This window comes from Suillus paluster, assembly GCF_016628075.1.
Source record: "Suillus paluster strain FC165 chromosome Unknown EDB91scaffold_27, whole genome shotgun sequence".
NCBI lineage: Eukaryota > Fungi > Basidiomycota > Agaricomycetes > Boletales > Suillaceae > Suillus > Suillus paluster.
Window position 1 is genome coordinate 233,914 of NW_024537587.1, and position 24,832 is coordinate 258,745.

General features: G+C 48.1%; 10 protein-coding genes across 10 annotated transcripts; 4 read left to right on the top strand and 6 right to left on the bottom strand.

The window, feature by feature from the left end:
- The first annotated feature begins 1,818 nt into the window (after positions 1–1,818).
- On the top strand, positions 1,819–4,096 carry EDB91DRAFT_372210 (uncharacterized protein). Its single transcript, XM_041327039.1, has 7 exons — positions 1,819–1,871; positions 1,926–2,036; positions 2,130–2,191; positions 2,266–3,256; positions 3,315–3,617; positions 3,672–3,746; positions 3,804–4,096. The coding sequence occupies exons 2-7, from the start codon at positions 1,980–1,982 to the stop codon at positions 3,927–3,929; spliced, it is 1,614 nt and encodes a 537-aa protein (XP_041176996.1). The 5' UTR covers positions 1,819–1,871; positions 1,926–1,979; the 3' UTR covers positions 3,930–4,096.
- Positions 4,097–4,161: 65 nt separating this feature from the next.
- Positions 4,162–6,296, bottom strand: EDB91DRAFT_1283618 (uncharacterized protein; the record flags this gene model as incomplete). Its single annotated transcript, XM_041324763.1, has 9 exons — positions 4,162–4,308; positions 4,362–4,655; positions 4,705–4,763; positions 4,815–4,910; positions 4,961–5,102; positions 5,158–5,202; positions 5,254–5,389; positions 5,449–5,813; positions 5,868–6,296. The coding sequence occupies 9 exons, from the start codon at positions 6,294–6,296 to the stop codon at positions 4,162–4,164; spliced, it is 1,713 nt and encodes a 570-aa protein (XP_041176997.1).
- A 312-nt stretch (positions 6,297–6,608) lies between these two features.
- Positions 6,609–7,688, top strand: EDB91DRAFT_1134299 (cyclophilin-like domain-containing protein). Its single transcript, XM_041318772.1, has 10 exons — positions 6,609–6,749; positions 6,796–6,837; positions 6,895–6,938; positions 6,960–6,963; positions 7,050–7,072; positions 7,127–7,188; positions 7,244–7,291; positions 7,342–7,374; positions 7,423–7,570; positions 7,622–7,688. The coding sequence occupies exons 1-10, from the start codon at positions 6,649–6,651 to the stop codon at positions 7,636–7,638; spliced, it is 522 nt and encodes a 173-aa protein (XP_041176998.1). The 5' UTR covers positions 6,609–6,648; the 3' UTR covers positions 7,639–7,688.
- Positions 7,649–8,600, bottom strand: EDB91DRAFT_1134306 (ribosomal protein S25). Its single transcript, XM_041318773.1, is given in 5 exon segments — positions 7,649–7,696; positions 7,708–7,793; positions 7,845–7,998; positions 8,055–8,337; positions 8,482–8,600. The coding sequence occupies 3 exon segments, from the start codon at positions 8,482–8,484 to the stop codon at positions 7,973–7,975; spliced, it is 312 nt and encodes a 103-aa protein (XP_041176999.1). The 5' UTR covers positions 8,485–8,600; the 3' UTR covers positions 7,649–7,696; positions 7,708–7,793; positions 7,845–7,972.
- On the top strand, positions 8,600–10,890 carry EDB91DRAFT_1223203 (glucosidase II beta subunit-like-domain-containing protein). Its single transcript, XM_041320931.1, has 11 exons — positions 8,600–8,878; positions 8,939–9,034; positions 9,085–9,200; positions 9,256–9,379; positions 9,431–9,490; positions 9,544–9,939; positions 9,989–10,114; positions 10,162–10,336; positions 10,386–10,460; positions 10,514–10,625; positions 10,677–10,890. Exons 1-11 carry the CDS (start codon positions 8,668–8,670, stop codon positions 10,809–10,811), a joined length of 1,626 nt encoding a protein of 541 aa, XP_041177000.1. The 5' UTR covers positions 8,600–8,667; the 3' UTR covers positions 10,812–10,890.
- A 517-nt stretch (positions 10,891–11,407) lies between these two features.
- EDB91DRAFT_1082267 (down-regulated in metastasis-domain-containing protein) lies at positions 11,408–13,493 on the bottom strand (the record flags this gene model as incomplete). Its single annotated transcript, XM_041315474.1, has 4 exons — positions 11,408–12,214; positions 12,299–12,796; positions 13,045–13,318; positions 13,405–13,493. 4 exons carry the CDS (start codon positions 13,491–13,493, stop codon positions 11,408–11,410), a joined length of 1,668 nt encoding a protein of 555 aa, XP_041177001.1.
- A 1,150-nt stretch (positions 13,494–14,643) lies between these two features.
- EDB91DRAFT_1202632 (cyclin-domain-containing protein) lies at positions 14,644–16,570 on the bottom strand. Its single transcript, XM_041320672.1, has 2 exons — positions 15,677–16,570; positions 14,644–15,608 (listed from the first exon to the last, which is right to left on the bottom strand). Exons 1-2 carry the CDS (start codon positions 16,535–16,537, stop codon positions 14,979–14,981), a joined length of 1,491 nt encoding a protein of 496 aa, XP_041177002.1. The 5' UTR covers positions 16,538–16,570; the 3' UTR covers positions 14,644–14,978.
- A 1,076-nt stretch (positions 16,571–17,646) lies between these two features.
- EDB91DRAFT_372474 (uncharacterized protein) lies at positions 17,647–19,486 on the bottom strand. The gene is made up of 9 exons (XM_041327041.1): positions 19,006–19,486; positions 18,908–18,953; positions 18,717–18,857; positions 18,598–18,663; positions 18,474–18,542; positions 18,343–18,428; positions 18,172–18,268; positions 18,105–18,112; positions 17,647–18,055 (listed from the first exon to the last, which is right to left on the bottom strand). Exons 1-9 carry the CDS (start codon positions 19,264–19,266, stop codon positions 18,023–18,025), a joined length of 807 nt encoding a protein of 268 aa, XP_041177003.1. The 5' UTR covers positions 19,267–19,486; the 3' UTR covers positions 17,647–18,022.
- Positions 19,487–20,880: 1,394 nt separating this feature from the next.
- On the bottom strand, positions 20,881–22,104 carry EDB91DRAFT_1248658 (uncharacterized protein; the record flags this gene model as incomplete). The annotated part of the gene is made up of 9 exons (XM_041322962.1): positions 20,881–20,913; positions 20,963–20,970; positions 21,027–21,123; positions 21,181–21,263; positions 21,309–21,377; positions 21,436–21,501; positions 21,555–21,695; positions 21,746–21,791; positions 21,844–22,104. The coding sequence occupies 9 exons, from the start codon at positions 22,102–22,104 to the stop codon at positions 20,881–20,883; spliced, it is 804 nt and encodes a 267-aa protein (XP_041177004.1).
- A 471-nt stretch (positions 22,105–22,575) lies between these two features.
- Positions 22,576–24,696, top strand: EDB91DRAFT_1248659 (acyl-CoA dehydrogenase/oxidase; the record flags this gene model as incomplete). Its single annotated transcript, XM_041322963.1, has 12 exons — positions 22,576–22,614; positions 22,671–22,691; positions 22,742–22,826; positions 22,882–23,203; positions 23,252–23,357; positions 23,408–23,667; positions 23,725–23,779; positions 23,830–24,077; positions 24,137–24,272; positions 24,322–24,377; positions 24,433–24,532; positions 24,586–24,696. 12 exons carry the CDS (start codon positions 22,576–22,578, stop codon positions 24,694–24,696), a joined length of 1,539 nt encoding a protein of 512 aa, XP_041177005.1.
- Between the last annotated feature and the right edge of the window lie 136 nt (positions 24,697–24,832).

Sequence of the window (24,832 nt, forward strand, 5' to 3'; positions counted from 1 at the left end):
TCAAGTGAAGATCAAGTTAGAGAATACATGGTCTAACTATTGGGTATATATAGGTATTGTCCTATGAGTTCAGGGTAGGTGTCATATACCAGATTCAACCACTCCCAATACCATTCATAGGCATCCCTACTGCTGGTCCAACCCCCTGTTTCCCTGTCCACACCATCCCTCCTCCTCCAACAAATGCACGAAGTGCATCTCAGCAGGACTAGCCCTGCTACCTCTGCCCAACTCCGCTCCGCTCCTCTGACACTATATTCCTACCATCCAACCCTATCTGGAGCCCTGCTCCTCCGCCCTATTGGTCCGCCCAATCCTACTCCTACTCCCTCCACCATCTCCGCTTTTCCGACCCACTTGGTTCCTTCAGTTTCTCTTGTGTCACTCCACCTGACTATTGATCCACCCAACCGCCTCACTGGTCCACTCCTAGACTAGGAACCACTCAACTGGTCCTATCTCCTTTTAGTATCATAGTTCCTCCTTTCAGATCACCAGTAATCCCTATACCCGAGTGATTATTGATCTGTCGTGTACATACTGTTCTCCAAGCCTGTTTCTTGCATGTCTCAGTCATTGTTCTAGTAATTCTGTACACTCAGCACATAGCCTTCTGCTATGCTATGATACTTACTTAGAGTATATAAACATATGTACATCTGTCTGTAGATCTTTAGTCTGAATATTACCTTTCCTAAGCCCTGCTCTCTTGTTCCTGTTTGCCGGCCTAGGGGATTGACTCCCTAGGTCGGCCGCCTTCTCTGCTCATCCGACTTCCTGTGCCTCGGCCGCCTTTCCCATGTGTCAGACTTGTGACCAGTTCTCTTGTACATCTGTCCTCTGTGTTTCCATTCTGCTTTGGACTTTGTCTGAGCAGTCACCTCCGCTCCACTTCTACTGTTTAGCTCTGACTGCAGTAGTCTTCCGCCTCTCTCCTGTCGGGTGGAGGTTGGTCCACCCGACATTCCCACGCTCATCTAGTAGTCTGTCGGCCCTCCTTTGGAAGACCTCTGCTCCGACATCCTGTCGGAGCTCATAGAACTCAAGTCAAACTACAATCCAAAATTAGGGGCATGTACTTGGGTAAGGGGCGCAGTGCACGAGCTGAAGCCAAGCCCCTCAGATTCTGTCTTACCCCTGAGCACGGTCTTAACAGTAGGCCTATGTAGCCAGAAAGTGTCCTAACTAGGTAAGCATCTATGTGAGTCATAAGGACTCAGAGATAAGAGTCACCGGTCCAATGGTAAGGGTCCAGGGTATCTATCTTGATAAGAGAGAAGCACACAGCTTCTATGTTTCAAGGGGTGACCACAGTCATGATAAGTGATAGTCATTACCAGTGTATTGGTAGGGGCGATAAGGGAGAAGCGTGCAGCTTCTATTGATCCTGGTCTAGGTCGGGTCTAGAGCTGTCATGCTGTGCTGTGCAGTTTAGTCACATGCCAGTGATGACATCTGTCACATGTTGTGACATGGTTGTGATGGCGACATTTGGTGGAGACGATAGGGGTCTGGAGTCCCTGTAACACAGTCTGGTTGGAGGAAGTTCCATAAGTGGAAGTGAGAGTACCAGAAACTGGGATATGATAGAAAGGATACATATGGTGGGAGAGGTGTGGAATGTGACAGATCAAAGCACTATTTATAGTATCAATGACTAACTGGTTTTGTGACTTCACTGACTTTCCCACACTGTCAGCCCACCTAAATTAGGCAAGTGATCAGATCATGTGAATTTTTGGCAGAGCCAAAGCATGACAAACAACTTCACATATATAGCATGAACCCAACTGAGGTTAATAATTCCCTCTCTTTGATATACTAGATACCCCTCAGCCTCACAGCACACAGCAAGCAATCACATTTCCCTGGTGAATCTCAAATTTCGGATCCAATCTTTGATGAACTTACACATCCTGGAGTAGCTCAAGCATTGCTCTTCTGAAATTGACACACAGCTTTCAGTTACCTTCTACATCATGAAGCAATGGGCAAGACTTCATGACAAACCACTTTTGACACATGCAGGACCATATGTCAGTATTTCAAACATTTGGATTCCTCCAGTTATCTCAAGTTGCATACTAATCATTGTGACAATTTTGATCAAATCATTCTTCAAATTGCAGGGAAAGACTCTCACCAGAGATGTCAATTCAGGCAGGTTCCACAATGATTCCAAACATGAAAAGTAAGCATTTACCAGCCTTTGCTTTGTTGCCTCTATCTGTCTTTGATGTAGTCTAAAATATCCTTGCATTACAGGACTATTATGCTGGTGCCTTCATCAATCTCACCTCTAAGTCCAAACGAAGCGGTTCCTCCACCATTTCGAGATGTCGCGGACGAAGACACCTTACTTGAACTTCCTTCATGGACACCACTGGCTGTCTCTGATAGTGAATGCAGCGTGCATGAACTTCCTTTAGGTGCGGAGGAAGTCCCATCTTCAACTGCTAGAAGAAAGATGTTGCAGAAACACCAAAACATTGCAGACCGCGGTCCCCCGACTTCCCCAGTGCCCCAACGAGAAGTCCAGCACGCATCCAGCCGAATTTCAGGCGTCTACTCCAAGTCAAGAGATTCTCGCGGCTCCCCAAGTTTGCAGGAGGTACTGCAAGCAACATTCAACGCCAATGGTTCATACAATATTTCGCCGCCAGTCACACCTATTGATAGCGAGGGGAGCAGCACCACCGACGGGCCAATTGAGATTTCTAGTCAACATCGCCCCCGGATCAATAGCACTCGCAGACGCACGAGTCAGCAAGACTCTGCAGTGATTACGGTAGTAGGCAATGCTCTACTACCCAAGGCCATCACAGCAGTCCCAAAGACAGCTCCACAAAGGGCTATTCCTTACGAGTCTATGCAAGAGGTCATTGATGCTGCATTGGATACTCAGGTAGCCAGAATCTCTTGGCGTCGTCGGCGTCATGTCACAAGGTACGGCAGCACCCAACAGTCGCAGGACGGCACTTCAAGGACAAATCACTTTCCCTTCGAAGACGCCATTTTTGATTTTGACGTTCCAACCTCCGCATATCAGAGAAACCGCCACAATGAAATCAAACCGGGACTGGCTTCGGTCGAGGATGAACATCGCGCCCTGCCGCGCAAATTTACGCGGATGCTGGACCATGTTCAAACTGCCTCCGTTCCACAGAAATCTAGTGGGGAGAAATTCAATGAACGACTGGATGCGATGTTCGGAGGTGCAGAGAGACCTCACTCGCTTCGTGGATTGATTACTCGCGTGAGTAGCGTACGTTGCTGACTAGAAAATAACAGTCGCTGATATGCTGCAACCATAGGCAACTGCAGATTCCACGTCTATCTTCACACCAGTGCGCGAGGTTGTGGCAGAAAAAGAACCCAGCGCCGTCTCGTCCAGCGATTCAGGAACATCCATTAATACTTCGCTCCCGCAAAGCACCATAGCAACCGGCGTTTCTGGGCGTAACGACGTCTCCCAAAAAAGGGGTTATACGGAGAGCCACCTTGTGGATGAACCTGTTCGGAAGAAGCAGAAAATCCATATTTCCGAAGACCAGGTGTTCAAGTGGATTGCTACGTTGCAGCGACTTGTAAAAGGAAAGGCGAAGATTGACCACAAGGTGTGGGATAAGTCTCCGACTTCTGGATTTTGTTGTTGACACATATCGAGTCAGGGCATGGAGGATTTGAGCATAGTATTGGCTGAGATAGATTCTGTGTATCCACACCTGGATTCAGAACATGCACCGGTTAGTCAGTTTTACCCATTCATCGGCAGCATTCTCAATCGGTCTGCCCATGTTTAGGTCACTTGTCTTCAAGACGTCTTGCAGCAGCTAGCGCAGTTGGAGGACATTCCATTCAGAGACGAATATGACCTTCGCCGCCGCGCAGATGACATTATTGCGGAGTGGCCGGGCGCCATAGCATAAGTGGCAATATTGATGGGATGTTGATTAGTTTTGGTGCATGCGTACATTACCCGGGGACAGATTTTTATACCAAGTATGCAAGGCATATAGCTGTTGACGACCTTCATCAAATTCCTTACTAATTAGGTCTCGTAGTTCAATGAGATATCGAGTTCATAGTCTTTCGTCCGTGCAATAATACAGAAATCTATCGTAAACTGAATTGTGCTTCCTTTAACTGCACACGTACATTTCAATGGCTCGCCTCTTCAATTTGTTGTCTCCAACGTTTCTGGATATCAATCGTCTCTCGGAATATCTTGTATTTGGCATCTAGTAGTTTCTTCACTGTCGATGAGGCGCCAGGGGCCACGAGGGTTCCAGCGGGTGTCATTTCGACCTAAATGGCAACATTTAGCACCTACACTCAGCAAAATACACACGATGTCTTACCATGATCTTCCACATGTCCTCTCCGTCCTTGACACCCTCCGCCGCAATCCTTGCCAACATCGCTGCACCGAGAACCACCGCCTCAGAATGCGACTTGGGCAGGATGATGGGGATGCCAGATGTGTCTGCAAAGAGCTGCATCATCACAGCATTTTTTGCCTGCCCACCGGACATGTACAGAGAGGTGATGTCATGCCCTGCCGTGTTGAGAGCGTCGACAATGTGACGTGTTTGAAGAGCGATAGCTTCGAGGGTAAGGTAGTACTTGCGAGCGAGGTCGGCGATAGATGAGTCCTGAAGAGACTTAGCCGAAGTTCAGTTCTCCATCAAAGAGATGACTTACCAGCTCAAGACCGACAATGGAACCTCTCATTCGAGGGTCCGCAATTGGAGACCTGTTTCCTGCGATAGAAGTGAATGATTATATGAACATCGAACTATAGCTTATCTCACCATGGAAATCGGGGTAGAAATGTACATGTTTCGTAAGTTCCGTGTAGGTATCAACGTGATTCTCGTGGCGCAACTTTTCGAGGACGTCCAGCAAGACTATAGACGAACGTCAAAACACTTGCTCCAGCATGAAAAGCTACACGAACCAATATGAATAGCCTTTCCTTCTTGCTTGGCGCGTTCTTGGAGTTCAGGATAGGCGGTATGAGTGGTGATGATAAAGTCAATGAGCTGTCCCGTGGACGACTGCCCCCCTTCATTCATCCACCAGCCAGGGAAAGCTGCGTCCTGTATGAATATACCATTAAAGCATCGCATGATATGCGAAACGGTAATGGAATACCCTATATGGGCCCCATACACCCTTTACAAATACACCTTCCCGACTCTGCAACAATGTTTTCATATGTATGAAGATGGTTTGTGCAAGGTAACTTACCTGAAGAATATGACAAGTGCTCGTTCCGGCGACAGCGGCCAGACGGTGCCGAGACTCGTCGAGAGAGGGAAGTACGTTTGAGAGTTGACCATTCTCTATGTATCGAGCGGCAACCGTGCCCATCCAGCCAGCATACCTAGCACAACGCCAGTAGAATCTACATAGCAATAGACTCGTTGATAGAATATGACATACCCATCAATCAGACCACTTCCAACAGCAGTACCTTCAATGAGACCAAGTTCTTCAGCTGCCTTCTGGGACAAGCCTCGACCAACTGGGCTTCCGGCAGCCTGTACTTGGCCTCTGGCGGCGCCCATCTGCTTCCAGTTGCCACCATCGACGAGTTCACTGAGACCAATACGCTCGAAGAAGTCCGACTGCCAACCTTTGTCGGGGACATAAGAGCATTTGCACGTGGTCGAACAAAAGGAGCGTGTGTTATCTCCAGTTGACTTGTACGTGAAGAAATCGGGAAGGTCAAAGAATTGGCATCGGGCAAACAGGGCAGGGTCCATGTGCTTCTTGAGCCAAAGAATCTTAGGCACCTCCATCTCAAGCTACTCCCAAAAGTAGAATCAGTGAGGTAAACCGGATTCACAACTGCTACATACACTCATGGTCCCCCCAACATAATCCAAGACGATCGACCCAGTGGAATTGATAAGTTCAGCCTCCTTCTCGGCGCGATGGTCTGCCCACAGAATTATGTTCCGATCACCATCCTTGCCAATGTCGGTGCCCTTGGTCACCGTTATCGGATTCCCGTCGAAATCTGACACGGCGAGGGAGCAGGTGGCATCGAAACCAAGTCCCTTGACTGCGGTCGCGGGAACGTTAGACTGTTTTAACACTTCCTTCACAGCGATACAAATCTGCTCCCAGATGTTGTTCGTCGATTGCTCGAAGATACGATGATCGTGCTGATCACGCCAGGTGATGGTGTCCTTCGTGGAGGAGGCTTTGATCTCGCCGTTCTGTGCGACGAGGCATGCGCGAGCAGAGCCAGTGCCAATATCAATACCAATGAAGTAGGACGTCATCGCAGTGGGCGAAGCTATGGGAATGGTGATGGTCAGGGAGGGAAATCACTAGGATTGGAATCAACTTATCAAGTTGGAATTTATATGTACTTAAGTACTTACAATTGACTTACGACATCATCTCCGCACCCTTGCTCGGCACGGGACACCCCATGTCATGTCATGTCGTGCCACTATCGTAGACACTATTAGTAGTACAGCCAAGCTAGCTTGTTATGTGTACCATTAATTAAGGTGACGAGACGTTGTTGTCGAAGAAGAAGATAGTGATGAAATAATATCTATCTTATCTACACTTGGCGCTAAGTCGGCGCAATCAGCGACTGAACCTTCTTGATCACCGACCGTCATCATGTCTTCAACAACGCGTCCAGTCGTTTTCATGGATATCAACATCGGAGAGACTCCAGCTGGTAGAATCAAGATGGAGCTCTTCAGTGACATTGTTCCGAAGTTCGCGGCTACCTGCACCTCTGTGCTGTTCTGACCAAATTTGCAGGACTGCTGAGAACTTCAGGCAGCTATGCACTGGTGAATGCAGGTACGTCCAGGCCGATACGAAGATAATCACTGCTTCTTTATGAACACTCGAGATTAGACGTGATGCGCGACCCCAGGGTTACAAGAACGCCACTTTCCACAGGTAATCATCATCGCAACCTCGAGTGTCCGACTTTCGTTGACGGATTCTGGGCAGAGTGTATGATAGTATCTTCTTCTTGACGTCTTTGATGATTAACGCGTGCAACTCAGCGTACCAAATTTCATGTGCCAAGGTGAGCATGTTTTAACAAATCTCTTTAGCCAGCCCATTCCATGCCTCCATACAGGTGGAGACTTTTTGAACGGCGATGGAACAGGATCGTTCTCGATATACGGAAAGAATTTTCCTGTGGGTGTAGTCATACTCTTCATGCCGAAGCGCACGAGTTGACACTGCGCTGCAGGACGAGAATTTCCAAGAGAAGCACACTGGACCTGGCTTACTGTCTATGGTTTGCTATGTCTTCGTCGTTTGCAAACATTTGCTCATAGTAATTTGAAGGCAAATTCAGGCCCAAATACAAATGGATGCCAGGTACTGCTCTATGTTTCTGCATGTCTGTCTCGATCTCAATTCTTGTAGTTTTTCATAACCACGGATAAATGCGATTTCTTAGATGGAAAGCATGTGGTCTTTGGAAAAGTTATCGACGGTATGCTGACGCTTCGCAAAATTGAGAATGTCCCTACGGGACAGAACAACAGACCAAAACTGGTCGTCAAAATTGTCGGTATGTAATTGGTTTGATGATTCGATAAGGTGTCTCATTCGTATATCGCAGAATGTGGGGAAATGTAACTGGTTACTGCATGTTCACAAAAGCATCCATAGAGGGGAATGTAAGCGACTGGTCACCCGAGTCAGCAGGCTTTCGAGTTCATTGGACCCATCCATCGAGGACTTATCGCATCGAATGTAGCAGTTCGGTGGCGGACGTAAAATTAGCATTGACGGCATTCATTGTACTCTTTCCATAATTCATCATTTCGCTGGGTAAATCGCAGTAATGCATACAAGTTCCTGATACTCAGAGCTTCAGACGATCGAATGCCAGTCAGAAAGCATAAATTTTGGTTGCGGGTGGAAGATACATGGGCTTATGAATGGTCATAATGAATAGAAGACCAGTAATCTAGTCTGATGCGGTTGTTAGCCGGGCTGAAGTGAAGGTTAATCAAGCTCGTCCGCAATGTAAAACATTGAGAAGAACGTACTGTAAATGAGTTGACCAGAGTGGTGCACAATGCGTTTGATCAAGCCCTCCTTCTCCAGATGTCTGATGGCAACGCGTGCCAAGCTTCCATTGACTTTCAACCTCTCAATGAGAATGCTCTGGCTGATGAGACGCCAGGTAGGAGCTTCCTTCATGATACGATCGAAGGTAACCTTGTCACAGACGACGGCGTGCTGGGCCTTGTCCTTGACCTTTCCCTTCGACCACTTCTTCTTCTTAGCAGCCTTCCCGCCAGACGATGGTGGTGGAGCTTTTGCCTTGGCCTATATCAAAAGTGGTCAGTACTGCATCTGTATGCTTGACATGGCATCCAAGGGCTACGACACTCTGAACGTCCCGGATCCCAAAGAACCGGCAAGTATCATACTTTCTGCCCTGGAAACAATAATCAATGGGAGGATACTCACCATAATGTCGTGGCCTCTTCGTCGATGTCGATGAACTGCGCCTGGTCTGGCGTAACCGCCAACCTTTCGGGGAAGTCCGGTTATTCAGGCGCCGCACCAAATACACTGACGTAACTGTGGCACCGGTCACAAGGACGTGTACTCGGTCGCCGAAAGTTCGCCAACATCTCAAAACTTGGGTCGACAATGCATTCTTGGCTGCTCCTTGCGCTTGCCCTTCCATCGTTAGCAGCGCTCGATAAGACACACGGCGTTCCCCCCTCTCTCGTGTCGAAATACGTCCCCGGTACGAAGGGTGCACACCAAACATGGACGTGTTTAGATGGTTCGAAGGAAATTGCCTGGAGTGCGGTAAATGATGATTATTGTGATTGCCCTGATGGCAGCGACGAGCCAGGTGCGAGTGCTGGCGGTTCTGGTCAGGTAGTTGTATTGACGTAGTTCTATATTCTGTAAGGCACGAGTGCATGTCCCAATAACAAGTTCTACTGCCGCAATGAGGGACATATTGGAGCCATTATACAGAGCTCTCGTGTTAACGATGGACTTTGTGGTATGTTTGCGGACGTGATAGCGTGAGCTCATAGTGCTCATTTGAAATAGAGCAGAAATGTTGTGATGGATCGGACGAACCCTCAGGCGTGTGTCCGAACACTTGCCAGGAGGTCGGGGCAGAACACAGAAAGAAGACGGAAGCGGAGCGCAAGCTGCGAAAAACTGTGAGCGTTCATACCTACGCCCAACTCAAATTCTGCCTAACTTGGAGGGGTCTAGGGGTCCAAGATACGATCTTCATACATTGCGTACGCGCATAAGGAGAAAAAGCGCTTGGAGGTGCTCATTGCTGATCTTGTCAAAGAGATTGAAACGAGAGAGAAAGAGGTGGAGAGATTACGAGGTGTGTATGTCCACGAGTCAGGAGCTTTTGCAGTAACTCGGCGTCTTTCAGACATTGCAGAACGCGCAGAATCCCTCTCGGCCGCTGAGCTAGAGCGTAAGAAACAGTCCCGTACGTGTATACTGACGTACTTTCTGCAACTTCATCTGACAAGTATGTTGCAGCCCTCTATCAGTCACTCCTCGTACATCACACTGCACTCAAATCCCTCCAGAAAGAACACAAGCAGCACCTGGAACGCGAGAAAGCTCTTGGTGACGTCTTGAACTCACTCCGCGCAGGTTACAACCCCAACTATCAAGATATGGCCGTCCTCGAGGCTGTGCGCGGCTGGGAGACACTAGCAGGTTTGCCCCACATAAACGACGTGCGCAAGGGTGACGATGGCGAAGCTGACACTACCGCGGAGAAACCGAAAACTGAGGACGATGTTGAACAGGAAGGTCTCTGGAGTGCAGCAAAGATTGAGAAGGAGTTGGATCAGTTGCTGAAGACAGATCATGTCTCGTTGCTGCTAGAACATGACCAGCTTGTCGGGCCTGCTTCGACCCAGTCGCTCTGTAAGTTGGAGGTAACCACTGGCACTGCAAGAAACTGACCAATTTCAAGTATTTGACATCTCAGCCTACCTTCCAGATAATCTGCTCCCATCCTACCATGGTTTCCGCGACTCGGTCCTCTCGGCTCTATCTGTTTTCGGGATTGGGTACGGCGGCACACACGACACTTCTGCTGGTAATTATATTCCATGTGACCGAACGCACGTGCTCACCCCACCTCAGAATCAAATCGTGCACGTGTAGCCCTTTCGGATGCGGAGCACAGCCTCAAGTTGACACATGATGAGCAACGAAATGCAAATGAAGACCTCCAGGATCTCTTTGATCCCGAAGGCTTTGGCCCAGAAGGCGAGTGGAAAAAACTTGACGGCCTGTGCCTATCGAAGGATACCGGAGAGTATGTATCGCTGCTTTGAACTACTTGGAAGTATACTTACGTTTCGCAGCTACACTTACGAAGTTTGCCTCTTTGATGAGGCGAGGCAAAAACCCAACAGTGGCGGTTCCGGCTTCAGTCTTGGGTATGTTGTCCAGGAATAAGTATCATGAAGGTATTTATGTATATGCCCTCCAGGAAATTTTCGACCTGGAACAAAGCCGCTCAACCTGGTGAGCTGGATTATTATACCAAACAGCACTATACCCAGGGGGCCAAATGCTGGAACGGCCCTCATCGCAGTGTTGAAGTTAGTGTTATCTTTTCTTAATTCTGCCCAACATTGATTTACTCTTATAAGCTCGTCCTCACATGTGGCACTGAAAACGCGTTACTAACGGTGGCAGAGCTGGAAAAGTGCGAGTACCAAATTACAGGAACGACTCCAGCGCTGTGTCGCCCACTGGAGGACGAGCAAACCAAAGACGAACTATAGACCTTTTGGCATTATGTCTAGGTACAGTGCCTCCGGGTATATGTATCTATTATGTGGTCAAATAAACCTGATGTTCGGGACTACTATCCTCGGGGCACGAGTTCAAATCAGGAAACCTTACCCCTCGAATGTGATGACGCAGGAATGAGTTTCGAACCTTCGATGGAAGTAGCAGTTTTCAGTTTTCCTGCTACTTTAGCCAGTGGATATATGGGTCGACGCCGTGACACAGTTCAGAAGCCTGTTTCTAAAACACAAGGGCCCGACCCTGCGAGTACTGCTACTCAGCTGACGAAAACGACCTGGGGTATGGCGACTGGCCGAAAGTCGGTGTTTTGTCGTACGGAGGGGGAAGTGCAGTGGGTATTGCGGAAGCAGGCCCCTATTTCTTTCTAGCCACTCTTCCCTCCAAAAAGACCACCAAGTCCGAAGTCTTCGATGATAGCAAGTCCGTTGCATCTCCCCCGTCTCCATTGTCAGCACATTCTGTCCAGTGCATACGATCATCCGTATTTTCCTTTCCACGAGTCAAGCAGAACCGTACCAGTGTTCTGTCTCGCATCCGAGATATCGTCACCGCTCCTGATTTCACCCCTTCATCTGTCGTCCCAGCTGTCAACGTCTGCGCTGTTGCTCTCTCCGCCCTCCTGAAAACACCCAATATCGAGGATTGACAGCTCAGTGAGTAGAGGGAATATATGACCGAGGGTGCCGAGAAGCTTGACTTTGACTTTCTCAGATATGATTCTGCTAGACTTGCGTAGCAAAGGGGAGAGAAGGCTGAGTAGAGTCAAGGTTTGCATAGAATCTCCAGCGTAACGAGCGACCTCCGAAAGTAGGCTGATTTGGCGCTGAGTAATTGGACTTGAAAGCGCTGCATCAGCCTTTGTGCGTTCGACCAAAGTTGTGAGGTTCTTGAGCAACTGCGATATATATGGCTGAATGAGCAAATCCAGGAATCGACTGTCATCCGCAGAATACAGCAGCAGGCGCTCTACGATGTCGAATACTCTGTTGATCACTGCTGGCTTGATGTTGGCCGCGACAAGGCAGTCGAGAATCTTTGGCAGTACACGAGGGTCGTGTTGTACAAGGCTGCACCGAATACTCTGGTCGACTGGTCTATATATAGAACAATTCCATGAGCGCGGAAGGGGCTTGTTCTCTTGATCCAATAACTCCAGACATGGAGCAACGATATCGGAAAATGACGCGAAGAGATAGGGTGTGAAGTCAAATTCAACCGGGTAGCGAAAGAAATCGGCAAGCCGCTTGAGGCCTTGTTGCCTCACGGAACGCAAGGCTGTGGAATAGAATACCTCTCCGACTTCGCTCTCCTCTTCGTCCGCTTCGTTTTCCACCTGCTCGACAGCCTCGGCTGCCGTCACATTCGACAGCTGCTTCTAAGCATGAGCAACCAGATCGAGTGTGATCCCGAGCAAAGCCGGCCAGTACGTGGTCAATCTCGACTCAAGGTTCTTCAGCACGTCACCCGACAAAGTCAGGTAACCAGATTGCTGCTTCAATGAGACGTCTGAGAAAATATTGCACAGTGAGAACATGTCATCCTGGCAAGCATGGCTGTCAGACTGCATCGGTTTCAACATCAGATCCACTAGAAGAGAGAGTTCCTGGTCTGTGCATCCTGCCGATGCTGTCAGCACAGCAGCCCGGCGATTACTACCCCTAGAGCGACCCTTCCTTTCCAACGTGAGCCCATATAGCAGACGAACGATGACATCCACTAGCTGCGGTCGGTCCTTGATCTCTATCGACGACAAATGCAAAGACGTCAACTCGTCTCTCCACTTAGTTTCGTCGAGGAGGAGGCGTAACTTCTCCTCATGATGCTGGAGGTGGGGCGACTTATATGCGAGCAAGCAGGATAAGGATACCGTTTGCAATGCCCGATCGGGGTAGGAGATGATGGAGCGGTACAGTTCTCGCAGCGTGTGGAGTGCAGAGCCTTTGGATTGCCAAACTTGCTGAACAGCGTCAACCACGACTGAAGCTTATATTTCGGCAATCGTGATAGAGCATCCGGGCCGGCGATAGAAAGGAAGTAGGTCACCAACTCGCGGTTATGTTTTTCCGCCAAAAATGTGCATTGTCCGAGAGTGAGGAGAACCTGAGCTTCAAAGTTCAAACGTGACGGGATCGAACCGATCGGACGATTTTTGTTCCTATACCCTATCGTTAACAAGATACTGGTTCGAGCGTCTAGAAGACTTACCGAAGTGATGATCTTGCAGTGGTAATGCTTATCGAGCCAATTTGCAGCGGCATCCCGAAGCTTATGTGCAGTAGGGTCTCTCCAAGATCGTTCTTCCCAAGGATCCATGTCATTCTCATCGTCCTTGATAGCGGTCAGCCATTCAGGAGCTTCTTGGGTTCCCTGGGGTTGTTGTAATTTCGAAAATATGATATCCCAGACGACATTGCCAAACCTCTGGGCTAAAGAAGAGAGAGCTTCTGACGCCGGAGACCATATCAGTCGTAAATTTGAGCTACAATGGCTCATCAGCAAAGTGCTGCATAAATAAATAGTACACGTAGAGATCACGCGGCACTGTATTGGGTAATTGTGAATAACCGACGATCGCGAGAAGCCTTTTCGGCGTTTGCTGGATACATTTCCCATTTTTCGTCTGTTTGCTCTTCCGACTTGCGTCGCGCGTGCATGGTGACTAGCGATCACGCATTATTTACGCAACTGGTTTTGGCAAATATCGACTGTCAGTGCAAGGCAATACCCACCCGAGACTGCATTTATGAATTGTGCACTAAGTAGCCTAAAACGAGCCTTTCAGACGCTCTCTGGGTTGTCCACCAGATGCGGTCCAGCACCCCTTCGTCGCTTCTTTCCGCTTCAGGATGTTCCAGAAACGTCTCCGAGTCCGCATTACAGAGGAATTGCTCACATAATTTGTTGCAGGGGTATATTCTCGGTTCGTGCTTAACTGACATGATTATGCCAATCCTCGCCGAACGTATATGATGGTTTCAATTCTATATGGGACCTGAGGGGAGGTGGCGAACTGGGTTTGGTCTTTCTCAGGATAGCTTTCCATTGCAACTTGACGCTGAACTTTTGATTGAGTCCCACGGAGGGAAACCTGGCTGTGCAACCCCACCTGGTATAAGCAGCAAAATATATTTGTACCTAAGGAGCAGTGTGTTTCAATCTGTTCCAACTCATTCGAAGTCTAGGCGTACTGATAGTCTTACGTTTTCTATGCTTTGCTACGCAAACATCAGAAATACAAAGACACGGAACATGATTCACATTTTATCCAAGTTTTTTGGAGGTTGAACGATTGGATAATGGACGAGTAGGTCTTCTCTCTTACCTCATGTCACACTGGGATGTGTTTGGAGCGATGGTTTTACCACACGACATTATTCAACATATACTTGTTGTTTGACGTTCTGAGCTGACTGCGTTGTTGTAGCAATTCCATATATATATATGTCCTGGAAAAGGATGGCTGGCGCTTACATGCTTTCAGAGATACTTCATCGAGAGTGCCAGTCTCTAGTGCTACTTGGTCACTTTAATATGTCTCATTTAACTGCAAACACCTCTCTTGATGTAACGACGCAATCTCACAGGTACAGGAGCCTCCGGCTATTCTTAAGTTTTAACGCCTCCAGATCCTGTTCTGACAGCAGCGCTTGAAAAGATATTAGTAGCGCCCAGGACAAGGAGGGCAACACTATTTCCTTCAATCACTTCACTACTATGATATTATATTGTCCGTGACTGTGCTTGAACTCAGTTCAAGCCATGGTGTGACTGCTACCGGAACAAGTGACTAGCAGTGACCCAACGACAGCGACGTCGACCACATGGGTGACCAGTAGCATATATACTATTAGTTTTGACACAATATCAGTGCAAGAAACAGAAGCTGCGGCAGAACAATACATTTTAACTTCGAGTCTATCTATAGGGAGCATACCATAGACTAAATAAACATGAAATCCGTCGCTGGTGCCAAAGTATGATTGAAGGCAAGGTATAGACACTGCTGTACGATATGACAGTAATGTATGTAGGTGGTTGACGTGCACTGTAGAAGGTATGAAGAAGCGTATTACGAGCTGGTCAAACAGATACCAGCGCAAAGATTAAGAGGTGTCGCGGAGCAATCATTTGGCAACAGTCTAAGGGCTCGCCATTCCAATGTCCTCACTAATTTCTCGTACAAGCCGCCGGGCTTTCAATTCTGGCGTAATATCGCCTCGTTCTCGTTCTCTTTCTTTATCTTCCACTCCGTTCCGCCTGCACTCATCGCTCTGCTCTACGCTGGCAGCCCGGAACTCACCGGCGCTCTCGCACTCCTCAGCATCCCCGCAACACGAGCTTGAAGAGTTGGGTGGGCGAATCGTCGGCTCATCATCCGTCGCGTAGCCACCCTCAGTTTCAGTTTCAGTATCTGTTTCGCTAACGATGCTCGCAGCGTCATCGTCGCGCGTGCGTACAGCACGCATACTGGGCGTCCGATCGGGTGCCACTGTACCACCGTAGGTATCAATGGCACCCATAGCCCGTGCAGGGCCTGATGCTGTGGTAGGCGATGAACGTGTCTGCAACGTTGGTGATTGCTGTGAGCGTGATGGCGTCACAGGGCGAGGAACGGTAGGGGATAGCTGTGGAGGCTGTGATTGCGAAAACAGGATAAGCTGTTCGGCATATCTTTGCATCTCCTCAGGCGATATGACAAGCCTGAAGTCGTTGAGAAGCAAAAACTGGAGTTCGAGCTGGTTGAGCTCTGCTAGTGGGAGACCTCCGACCTGAGTCAAGATAGCGAAATTTGGGCTGGAGTGAGTATTTTGAACAGGGCTGGAAAGTTGAAACCCACCTTTGCATAGCGTGAATTAGTGTAAAATACATCGCTAAAGAATTTACTGGCGACTGTGACGCCAGCAATGACAAGTCTATGGACGTTATACGAGTCGATGACAAACGTGCGTCCTGTTGCCTCGGAAGCAAGCCGAGACATGCGGTCAAAATACACGAGGAGGGCTAGGAACACCTCGTTTGTTGTTGGACAATATTTGAGTATTCGTAACAAGTAAGATTCTAGTGCGATAGTCGGAATGTTGCGGGCATGGAAAGTGAGGGCGGAGGCGGGATTTGATAAGGAGGAGCGGGAAGCAGAAGTGAGGGAACGCCATATAGGGGAGCGAGAAGCGTCTTCTGATACATTTTGATGCGATAGACTTGCCAAAGTATGGGATGCTGGGTCTGAGCCTGAGATTGCATCGTTTGTAGATGCAATCTGGGTAAGAAGGGAAGCCAAGAGACGAAGCAAGTCGGCTGAGGGGTAGTTGTGAACGTCAAAAGATGAAGTAGACGCTGGTAGACTAATTTGAGGTGGAGGAATTGGAGAACCAGCGGTGGGTGGATCATCAGGGGGGGTAACTCTTGCTGTGGCAGGCGAGGATTGGGACGTTGACTGAGATGACTGAATGGCATTATGGCGAGTTGGAGAAGGTTCTCTGGCCACAACTGAAGATGCAGAAACTGATCTCCTTGGAACTGTTGGACAGTAGGATGATTGAAAAGTAGAAGTACTAGCTTGTGGTTTCCAATGGGATACTCTGCTAGAACTTGAGCGAGATGATGAAGTTCTTGGTAAACTTGAAATATTTCTTTCGATGGTTGTTCTATCGATAGTTCTAGGTTCTGAAGAATGTACCGGGTGTACGAGAGCAAGCATGATGAAGATGTGAAGGGACGGTCCTATAATCACAAATGTAAAGTAAAACAAATCTTCAACACCGTGGGAAATAGATTACTCACCGTGAGAATTACCTCAATCTGAGACTGGTGGTTTGATTGGCCACTCAAAAACTTGCTTGTCTTTTCCCCTGCCTATCATATTTCTGGAATCCTCTATCCGTCAGTCTTGTGTCCAATCGGGCTCAAAACGTTCGTTGTCCACGGTGATGGCCGTTTTACCACAACAATCCGTCAATACTTTCATGCTGGCAGGGCTGCTCACGTTGCGAAATTTGTCAAAGTCTCCCGCGAACCTCCACAGTCCACGGGTATCCAGTTGTGTGGCGTTCATTTCCTGCTCGCTTCACGGGTAGAATCGGATTTATTAGCAAGAGTATGTCAATTTGACCGCGGCGTACGGTGACATTACAGTCTCGTTAGTTGTGACTTTTGCAGGAAACATTGACTCCGCTGACAATTGTAATTGCTCCTGCCGTTACCGAGCTCAGGGCAATGCAGACCAGTAGCTAAGTGATAGTGCATTATTGGGTACCCTTATTGAATTGTTCTGGGCGTTCGTACGGTTGTCGCACATGCACCAAGACTCGCACCAAATATCAGTCCTTGCGGTACCCTTCTGAATGCTAGGCCTGCCAATATCCTCCAGACGCATACTGTGGTATGGTTTTGATTGCAACTAGAGGAAGATTAATGTCATTAGGAAGGCGTTCGGAAATTACCATTGCGTTCAGACTCATGAATTGAAGACGCGAAGAACTATCGCTATCGCATCAATTCCGAGGGATGATTGCAGATCGTGACGTATCATTCGGGATAGTTATGCCTACGAGAGAGATCTCCTGCGAAAGAGATCTTCCAAATCCCGCTTGGCGCTGGCTTTTCGCGAGGACCTTAATATTAATAAATTAACTCGGTCAAAACTCGGTCATATCAACCAACCGCAGTTAACTCGGGTTCTTCGAGTAGTAAGTACAACAGATTAGTAATGTCGTGTTCACTGTATAGCCAACTTATTAGCATCAACACTGGTGCCGTCACGTCGTGAGCCTACAGTTAATGATGATGTACCTTCTATAACTCGGGCACTGATTTTCAGATTCTGGTAATATTAAACTCCCAACCAACTTTAAAGCCTAGCGTTCATTTGCTGTCTTCAAGTGCAGAGCAAATGTCTATCCGATTGAGTTGTTATCATTGACTCGGACTGAGCTCAGCTGGCACTATGCAGTCGTGGTTTTGACGTCTGTCAGCTGACAGGGATACCTGCAAAGGACGCTCGAAAGACCAAACAGTCTGTTCCCGGTCGTGGACGATGTTTCTCATTGGTCTGGGTCATTGTTGCGGGGATTCACTGTTCTCGAGATCGTTTTAATTCTACTACGGTTTTACCGCATGGCACAGGTCGGTGTTCTTGGATGAAATTCTTGCATTGTTTAGCGCAACTTTATTACCAAAACTTTTATTAGGACATACAGATTCCCCCATCGACGGAAATCTGCAAGCAAAATTAGACCAGTCGCGTGCAGCAAACCAACTTGACCTACGCATTGACCTGGAGATATCACATGCTGCGTGAGTAGGAGACAAGACATGATGAAGCTATGAACTTACCGGTAATGAAGTGCGCTTCCTTCGACGCGAGATAGCTTACAATGCTAGCTATGTCTTCGGGCTGACCAATATGCTTGATAGGAACATTTTCAAATACCTTATCGAGTTTATGAAGAGAATGAGTATCCGACGTTCATTTCTAGACAAGGTTTGTGATCGCGCTACACTCACCGACATAACCCACTTCCTCGAGACAGGATCGGGGATAAGTGTTTCAAAATCAATCTTCCCGGACTCATCCATAATCATCTCCTCGGCTAACTAAGAGTCAGTTGCGGAACCAGAAATTTGTTCAACCTTACTCAAAGGAGTCTGTATCGCGCCAGGAGCGTACGCATTTACCGTGATGCCATATTTGCCAAGCTCAAGAGCTATCAAGCAATCTCTATCAAAGGTTGCCCATGTGATCTCAACATCAACACTCACCTGCGACTTGAGTCAGCCCTCGAATTGCAAATTTACTCGCTCCATACGCGCAATTATTGGGGAAGGCTGTCCGGCGGCGTGAATAAAGTACTCATGGCAATCATATTCATATGACACACCCATTTTGCCCACGAGTGAGCTCGCACCGATGATGCGACCACCATGCCCCTGGTCAATCATCTGCATGGCAGCATACTTGTAACAGAGATAAGGTCCACGGGCATTTACTGCCAATGTATGGTCCCATGACTCTACAGTTGCTGATGGAGGATATGAGCAAACGACAATGTCGACGTGGCCGGGATCATACAGGATATAAGCGAGGTAACTGTCCCCACTCCAGCATTAGCAATCATCTGCACACAAAACATTCAGGGAATACGCCTAGTGAGATAAGAAGAGACTGACGACGTCCAATCCACCAAGATTGGTAACAGCATCATTGACCATCCCTTTGACTTGTTCGTCGACAGACACGTCAGCGGGAACAACGCAGACTCGTCTCCCTAGGCTTTTAATCTCTGTCGCTACCGATTCTAACTGGGGACCCTTGGTGGGTACATCATTGAGAGCAACGTCAAAGCCATCTCGTGCGAGTCGCAGAGCGATGCTGCGGCCAATTCCCTGAGCAGAACCAGTTATCAATGTGATGCCCTTTGAGATAGACATGAGTGTTGTATTCAGCGTGGCGCAGCTCTGGCGGATTTATGAGGTTTCTAGTGCACGTAAGTACTCAATGGGGAATGGAGCAATTATATGATAATATCATCTAATGTGAGACCGCTGGTGATTCCGAGAATGGTATTGCAGGGTATGAGTGAGACCGCAGGTCTCCCCAGCACTACGAAACTAGAAGAAGGTTCGAATCACCCACAGAGCTAGTGAATTATTCAACTCACCTAATAAACAGGTGATTTCTTATCACCATCTATTTGTAAGCACGCTGGCTTACCTGAGTTCCCATACTCAGTATACTTATATACTGTCGCTGATACTGAAAGCTAAGCTTTCAGTATTCTACCTTTTGGTGTAACGGTTATGCGCGTGCGGCAGTCTGACCAACTTACACTATTCAGGCAATTTTCAATATCGCGCATACCACTGAAAAACACCTAGGCTTGTCTGGTCAGTCATATCCACCACTTGAGACAGACTAACCAAATCTGTCAACAAGAAATTACTTGCAGGATGGGTTGTTAGCGCCGCTACCCAGTGATGTTCAATGTCAATGGAGTTGTTTCCACCCGACTGGTGGGTGGTTAGAACGGTGGAAATCGCCAGCTTCAGAGCGCATAGTGGCAGGTATGGGGGTGATGGGTGAGGTGGGTACGGGTACGGCCCATGCAGGTACCGTATCTGGAACTGGCACGTACGCCACAGTCAGGCTTTGAGTTAGGTTTGTTGGGGATAGGGTTATGGCCGATGCCTTGATCAAAGTTACTAAGTTACTCCTTCAAGTTCCCTTCATTGACCGGAAACAATCCTTGAAGCTTGAGGCCTTGAGGCCCCGGAACAAGAGTCATACATTGTCAGACACCCACAGCGCATTCAGTGACGTACTTAGTCCTAAGTCCATAAGTCCGGCAGCTGTCCGCTCTGGTAGCTCGGTTCGGAATTTGAAATTTCCCCGACTCCCACGCTGACTGTCTTTGTACCGCTGAACGTCTCCAAATAACCAGTGAGCTGCAAATCATATTCACATCGACGATGACCATTGTGATGATTATGAACTGCTTCAACGGTCGAATCAGGTGATGGGACTTTGTGAACAATTGTGAGGCGTGCTTTTCGAGGCGATAAAAGTATAATACATACCTAAATGCTGCGTATATGATATCCATGTTTGAACTTGCCACTTGGGCGCGGCTATGATCGGATTCGTGGCCATGCCCACGATACAAGTAGTCAAGCCTGGGACATTCGCAGCACACAGGAAATGGGGAGGTGAAGCGGCTATGTCAAAGTCAAATAAAAGTTCCCGTGATTACTGGTAATGCTCGACCCCATAGCTGAGAAGTGGATAATATACAGAATAGAACGAGAGATTTGATCCAGGATCTGAGACTGAGTAGACTTGAAACTTTTGAACCCGGTGTTCTCGGACGTAATTTGACGCAAGTTTATTGCCAAAACCATCATTTAAGCATAGCATCTGTGAAGAGCAAGAACACAATTGCTGTTGTGATTCTCTAAAGCGTTTAACAGTGTTGGGCGGTTCTATTGACATTTCTATTGTGCCGCGCTCTTGTCATTGCGAGACTATGGATAGTTCACAGGGCCTTGTCAGGCCATGCTGATACCCCCATCGATGGACAGCTGCGAGCAAAATCAGACCAATCGCGTATAACAAACCAATTTGACCTACGCATTGACCTGGAGATATCACATGCAACGTGAGGAGACAAGACACGATGAAGCTATGAACTTACCGGTAATGAAGTGCGCTTCCTTCGACGCGAGATAGCTTACAATGCTAGCTACATCTTCAGGCTGACCAATATGCTTGATAGGAACATTCTCAAGCACCTCATCAAGAAAGTAGGTATTCAACTTTTATTATCTTTGTGATCGCGCTACACTCACCGACGTACACCATTTCCTTGAGACAGGATCGTCAATATATCTTGCAAAATCCACCTTCCCAGATTCATCCATGACACCCTTGGCTGACTAGGAGTCAGCTGCAAAATCAGAAATTTGTTCAACCTTACTCATATCCGTCAGTATCCAGCCGGGAGCATACGCATTTACAGTGATCCCATATTTGCCGAGCTCAAGAGCTGTCAAGCGATCTCTATCGAAGGGTGCCCATGTAATAATCTCAACATCAACACTCACCTGCGACTTGAGTCAGCCCTCGAATTGCAAATTTGCTCGCTGCATACGAGCAATTGTAGGGGAAGGCTGTGCGGCGGCGTGGATGAGCACTCATAGAAATTCATATTCATATGACGCACCCATTTTCCCTAGGAGTGAGCTCGCACCGATGATGCGACCGCCACGCCCCTGGTCAATCATCTGCATGGCAGCATACTTGTAACAGAGATAAGTTCCACGGGCATTTACTGTCAATGTATGGTCCCATGACTCTACAGTTGCTGGGGGATGACATGAGCAAACGACAATGTCGACTTGGTCGAGATCATACAGGATATAAGCGAGCCGCCTGTCGCCACTCCAGCATTAGCAACCATCTGCACATAAAACATTCAGGGTATACGTCTAGTGAGATAAGAAGAAACTAACGATGTCCAATCCACCAAGATTGGTAACAGCACCGTCGACCATCTCTTTGACTTGTTCATCGACAATCACGTCAGCGGGGACAACGCAGACTTGTCTCCCTAGGCTTTTTATCTCAGTCGCCACCGATTCCAGCTGGGGACCCTTGGTGGGTACATCATTGAGAGCAATATCAAAGCCATCTTGTGCGAGCCGCATCGCGATGCTGCGGCCAATTCCCTGAGCAGAACCAGTTATCAATGCGATACCCTTTGAGATAGACATGAGCGTTGTATTCAGCGTGACGCAGCTCTGACGAGTTTATGAGGCTGCTGCCACGTATTCAATGGAAAATGGACTAGCCATATTGTTTGAGGTGAGAGGTCTCGGAACGCTAGTAAGTAACAGCCTTGAGGTCCCGGGTTCAACAAGAGTTGTGGATTGTCGGACATGATATAAGGTGAGATAGTCTGCCACTGTCTGCTCTGATAGATCAGTCCTCTTGACCTCTAGGAATGGGGGGTGGTAGTACTTACTAGTAATAAGTATAACAATTGTCGCTGGAATTGTGATTATACTGTCTATGATTGGACATTGGAATTTGAAATACTTACTCTCACGACTTTGTGTGTCCTGCAGTACTTGGTTTGTTCTACTCAGTCATGTGAAATCCCTTAGCTCACTCACTTCCCTCGTTCTTCCTTAGTACTTCAGCCGAGTTCACCCAAACCAGAAAACGAGATCGCTAGCAGCATAATGCCTTCTAATGAGTTCACTCTAGATGACGTTGCTCAGGTGAGCATTGGGACACACTCGCTTTACGTTCTGGTGGACGCTGAATACGTTTACAGCATAACAAGGAAGGCAACCTTGTGCGTGTTATAACTTCAGGTCTATAATTTGCCATTAATTCTCTACGCAGTGGCTTGTCATTGACTCCAAAGTTTATGACTTGTCCCGCTTCGCGGACCTTCACCCAGGAGGTGCAAGCGTGCTGTACGCCGACGGTGTAGGCAAGTGCAGTGACTTTCGGACTTGACTCCATATTCATATTGATCCTAGCTGGGAAGGATGCTACACAGGTATTCTTCGGACTTCACCGACTTGAGGTTCTCCAGCGTCCTCAGTACGCGCGCCTCCAAATAGGAGCTATCCGCGGGCAGACCGAAACCATCAAGCCTCTTGCGCCTGGCGAACTGTCTCTTGTGCCCTATGCTGAGCCTACGTGGCTGACACCTGGATACTTTAGCCCCTACTATAGTGATAACCACCGCCAGTTTCACAAGGCTGTGAGAGCGTTCTTGATGGAATTTGTACAACCAGAGGCAATCAGATGCGAGGAAAATGGGAAGAGAATATCACAGGAAGTCGTGGATAAACTAAGGTAACATTTCCTGCGTGAAGCTTGGCTTGGTCATTAATGATACCACAGCGAGATAAATTTCCTAGCTATGCGCCTGGGACCAGGCAAGCACCTCAAGGGGCTTACCTTGATGGGTGGCATCGTGAATCCTGAGGAATACGACTACTTCCATGAAGTACGTTACTCACGAAGTATTCTTTCGTGCCGACTCACATGACCGCATAGCTTATTCTCAACACCGAGCTTGCGCGGTTCGGGACGCGAGGATTCGTTGATGGCCTCCTGAATGGCGGGGTAATCGCCCTCCCTCCTGTTCTTAATTTTGGGACGCCGGAGCAGCGAGCCAAGTTCGTACCGGACATTCTAGCTGGCAAGAAGTACATCTCTCTTGCTGTCTCGGAAGCATTTGCAGGTAGCGATGTTAGCGGTGCGCAAACTGTCGCCGTGAGAGATGGTGATGAGTGGATTGTCACTGGAACTAAGAAGTACACATGCATGGTTTGAGTTGCCTCTCAAAAATGGATTACTCATTGGCATTGTAGGTGGATAACAAATGGCACCTTTTCAGATTATTTCACGACACTATGCAAAACAGACGTGCGTTCGTGTTCTTTTGTTGATCCCACCGTTTCTCATCATCATTGCAGGCCGGGTTTGTCGTCTTGCTCATTGAGCGCTCGGATGCTGTGTCTACAAAACCATTGAAAACGTCCTATTCTGCGACCGCTGGGACTGCATTTATCACCTTTGACAAGACACGCGTGCCGGTTGCTAACACCTTGGGTCAAGTCGGGAAGGGCATGTCGATTGTTCTGAGCAACTTTAATCATGAACGGTGGATGGTCACCGCGACGAGTCTTGGTGCACAAAGAGTAGTGGTCGAGGAGTGTTTGAAGTAAGGGCGTACTCTATGTTCTTCTTGACATCTTTCTGACGTTTGATGGAACATTACAGGTGGACCAATCAACGGATTGCCTTCGGCAAACCTCTTCATGCTCAGGCAGTTATCCGCGCAAAACTTGCGGCGATGATTTCCCGCGTGGAAGCATGCCAGGCATGGGTAGAGAACATCACATATCAGATGAACAATGTTGGTCCCAAAGTCCTCTGAGTGTTGTCACCCTTAACTCGAAATGTAGATGTCCTATCATGAACAATCCGACAAACTGGCAGGTCCTATTGCATTACTAAAGCAGTATGCGTTTTCCGCTTCCGTTGTTTCAGGCTTAAGCTGATGGGCTGCGATGCAGGTTTGTGTCAAAGGCTGGTCGTGAAACCGCTGAGGACGCAACCCAGATTTTCGGAGGTCGGGGTATCACCGTCACGGGCATGGGTAAGGTCATTGAGAATGTAGGTCTGGACTTGTGCTCTCCATTAACAATGCTAACGAGTATTGCGCCAAGTATCACCGGACGTCACCTTTCGATGCTATCCTTGCTGGTGCGGAAGATGTCCTGGGGGATCTTGGTGTGCGGCAGGCTATTAGGAGGATGCCCAAGAACGCCCGGTTGTGATTGTTCTCATGTTGAGCGTCTGTGCTATCTTGCTCTCACGTGTGAGAAATAAATCCCTAATGCGCATCGACGGGGGTGAGTGTGATTGATGTCTTACAGCTGAGCTTCGGTTGTGTACTGCAGGGGTTTCATACCC

Coding starts and splice junctions, on each gene's coding strand:
- EDB91DRAFT_372210 (XM_041327039.1), top strand. CDS start 1,980: ATGAAGCAATGGGCAAGACTTCATGACAAACCACTTTTGACACATGCA. Junction 2,037..2,129: donor TGACACATGCAGGACCATAT/GTCAGTATTTCA, acceptor TTCAAATTGCAG/GGAAAGACTCTCACCAGAGA. Junction 2,192..2,265: donor AATGATTCCAAACATGAAAA/GTAAGCATTTAC, acceptor CTTGCATTACAG/GACTATTATGCTGGTGCCTT.
- EDB91DRAFT_1134299 (XM_041318772.1), top strand. CDS start 6,649: ATGTCTTCAACAACGCGTCCAGTCGTTTTCATGGATATCAACATCGGA. Junction 6,750..6,795: donor TTCAGTGACATTGTTCCGAA/GTTCGCGGCTAC, acceptor CCAAATTTGCAG/GACTGCTGAGAACTTCAGGC. Junction 7,189..7,243: donor TATACGGAAAGAATTTTCCT/GTGGGTGTAGTC, acceptor ACTGCGCTGCAG/GACGAGAATTTCCAAGAGAA.
- EDB91DRAFT_1134306 (XM_041318773.1), bottom strand. Junction 7,999..8,054: donor CTCTGGTCAACTCATTTACA/GTACGTTCTTCT, acceptor CCTTCACTTCAG/CCCGGCTAACAACCGCATCA.
- EDB91DRAFT_1223203 (XM_041320931.1), top strand. CDS start 8,668: ATGCATTCTTGGCTGCTCCTTGCGCTTGCCCTTCCATCGTTAGCAGCG. Junction 10,115..10,161: donor CACACACGACACTTCTGCTG/GTAATTATATTC, acceptor ACCCCACCTCAG/AATCAAATCGTGCACGTGTA. Junction 10,461..10,513: donor GGTTCCGGCTTCAGTCTTGG/GTATGTTGTCCA, acceptor TATGCCCTCCAG/GAAATTTTCGACCTGGAACA.
- EDB91DRAFT_1202632 (XM_041320672.1), bottom strand. CDS start 16,537: ATGCTTGCTCTCGTACACCCGGTACATTCTTCAGAACCTAGAACTATC. Junction 15,609..15,676: donor CTAATTCACGCTATGCAAAG/GTGGGTTTCAAC, acceptor ATCTTGACTCAG/GTCGGAGGTCTCCCACTAGC.
- EDB91DRAFT_372474 (XM_041327041.1), bottom strand. CDS start 19,266: ATGTCTATCTCAAAGGGCATCACATTGATAACTGGTTCTGCTCAGGGA. Junction 18,664..18,716: donor CTCACTCGTGGGCAAAATGG/GTGTGTCATATG, acceptor GCCGCCGGACAG/CCTTCCCCAATAATTGCGCG. Junction 18,543..18,597: donor AGGGCTGACTCAAGTCGCAG/GTGAGTGTTGAT, acceptor ATTGCTTGATAG/CTCTTGAGCTTGGCAAATAT.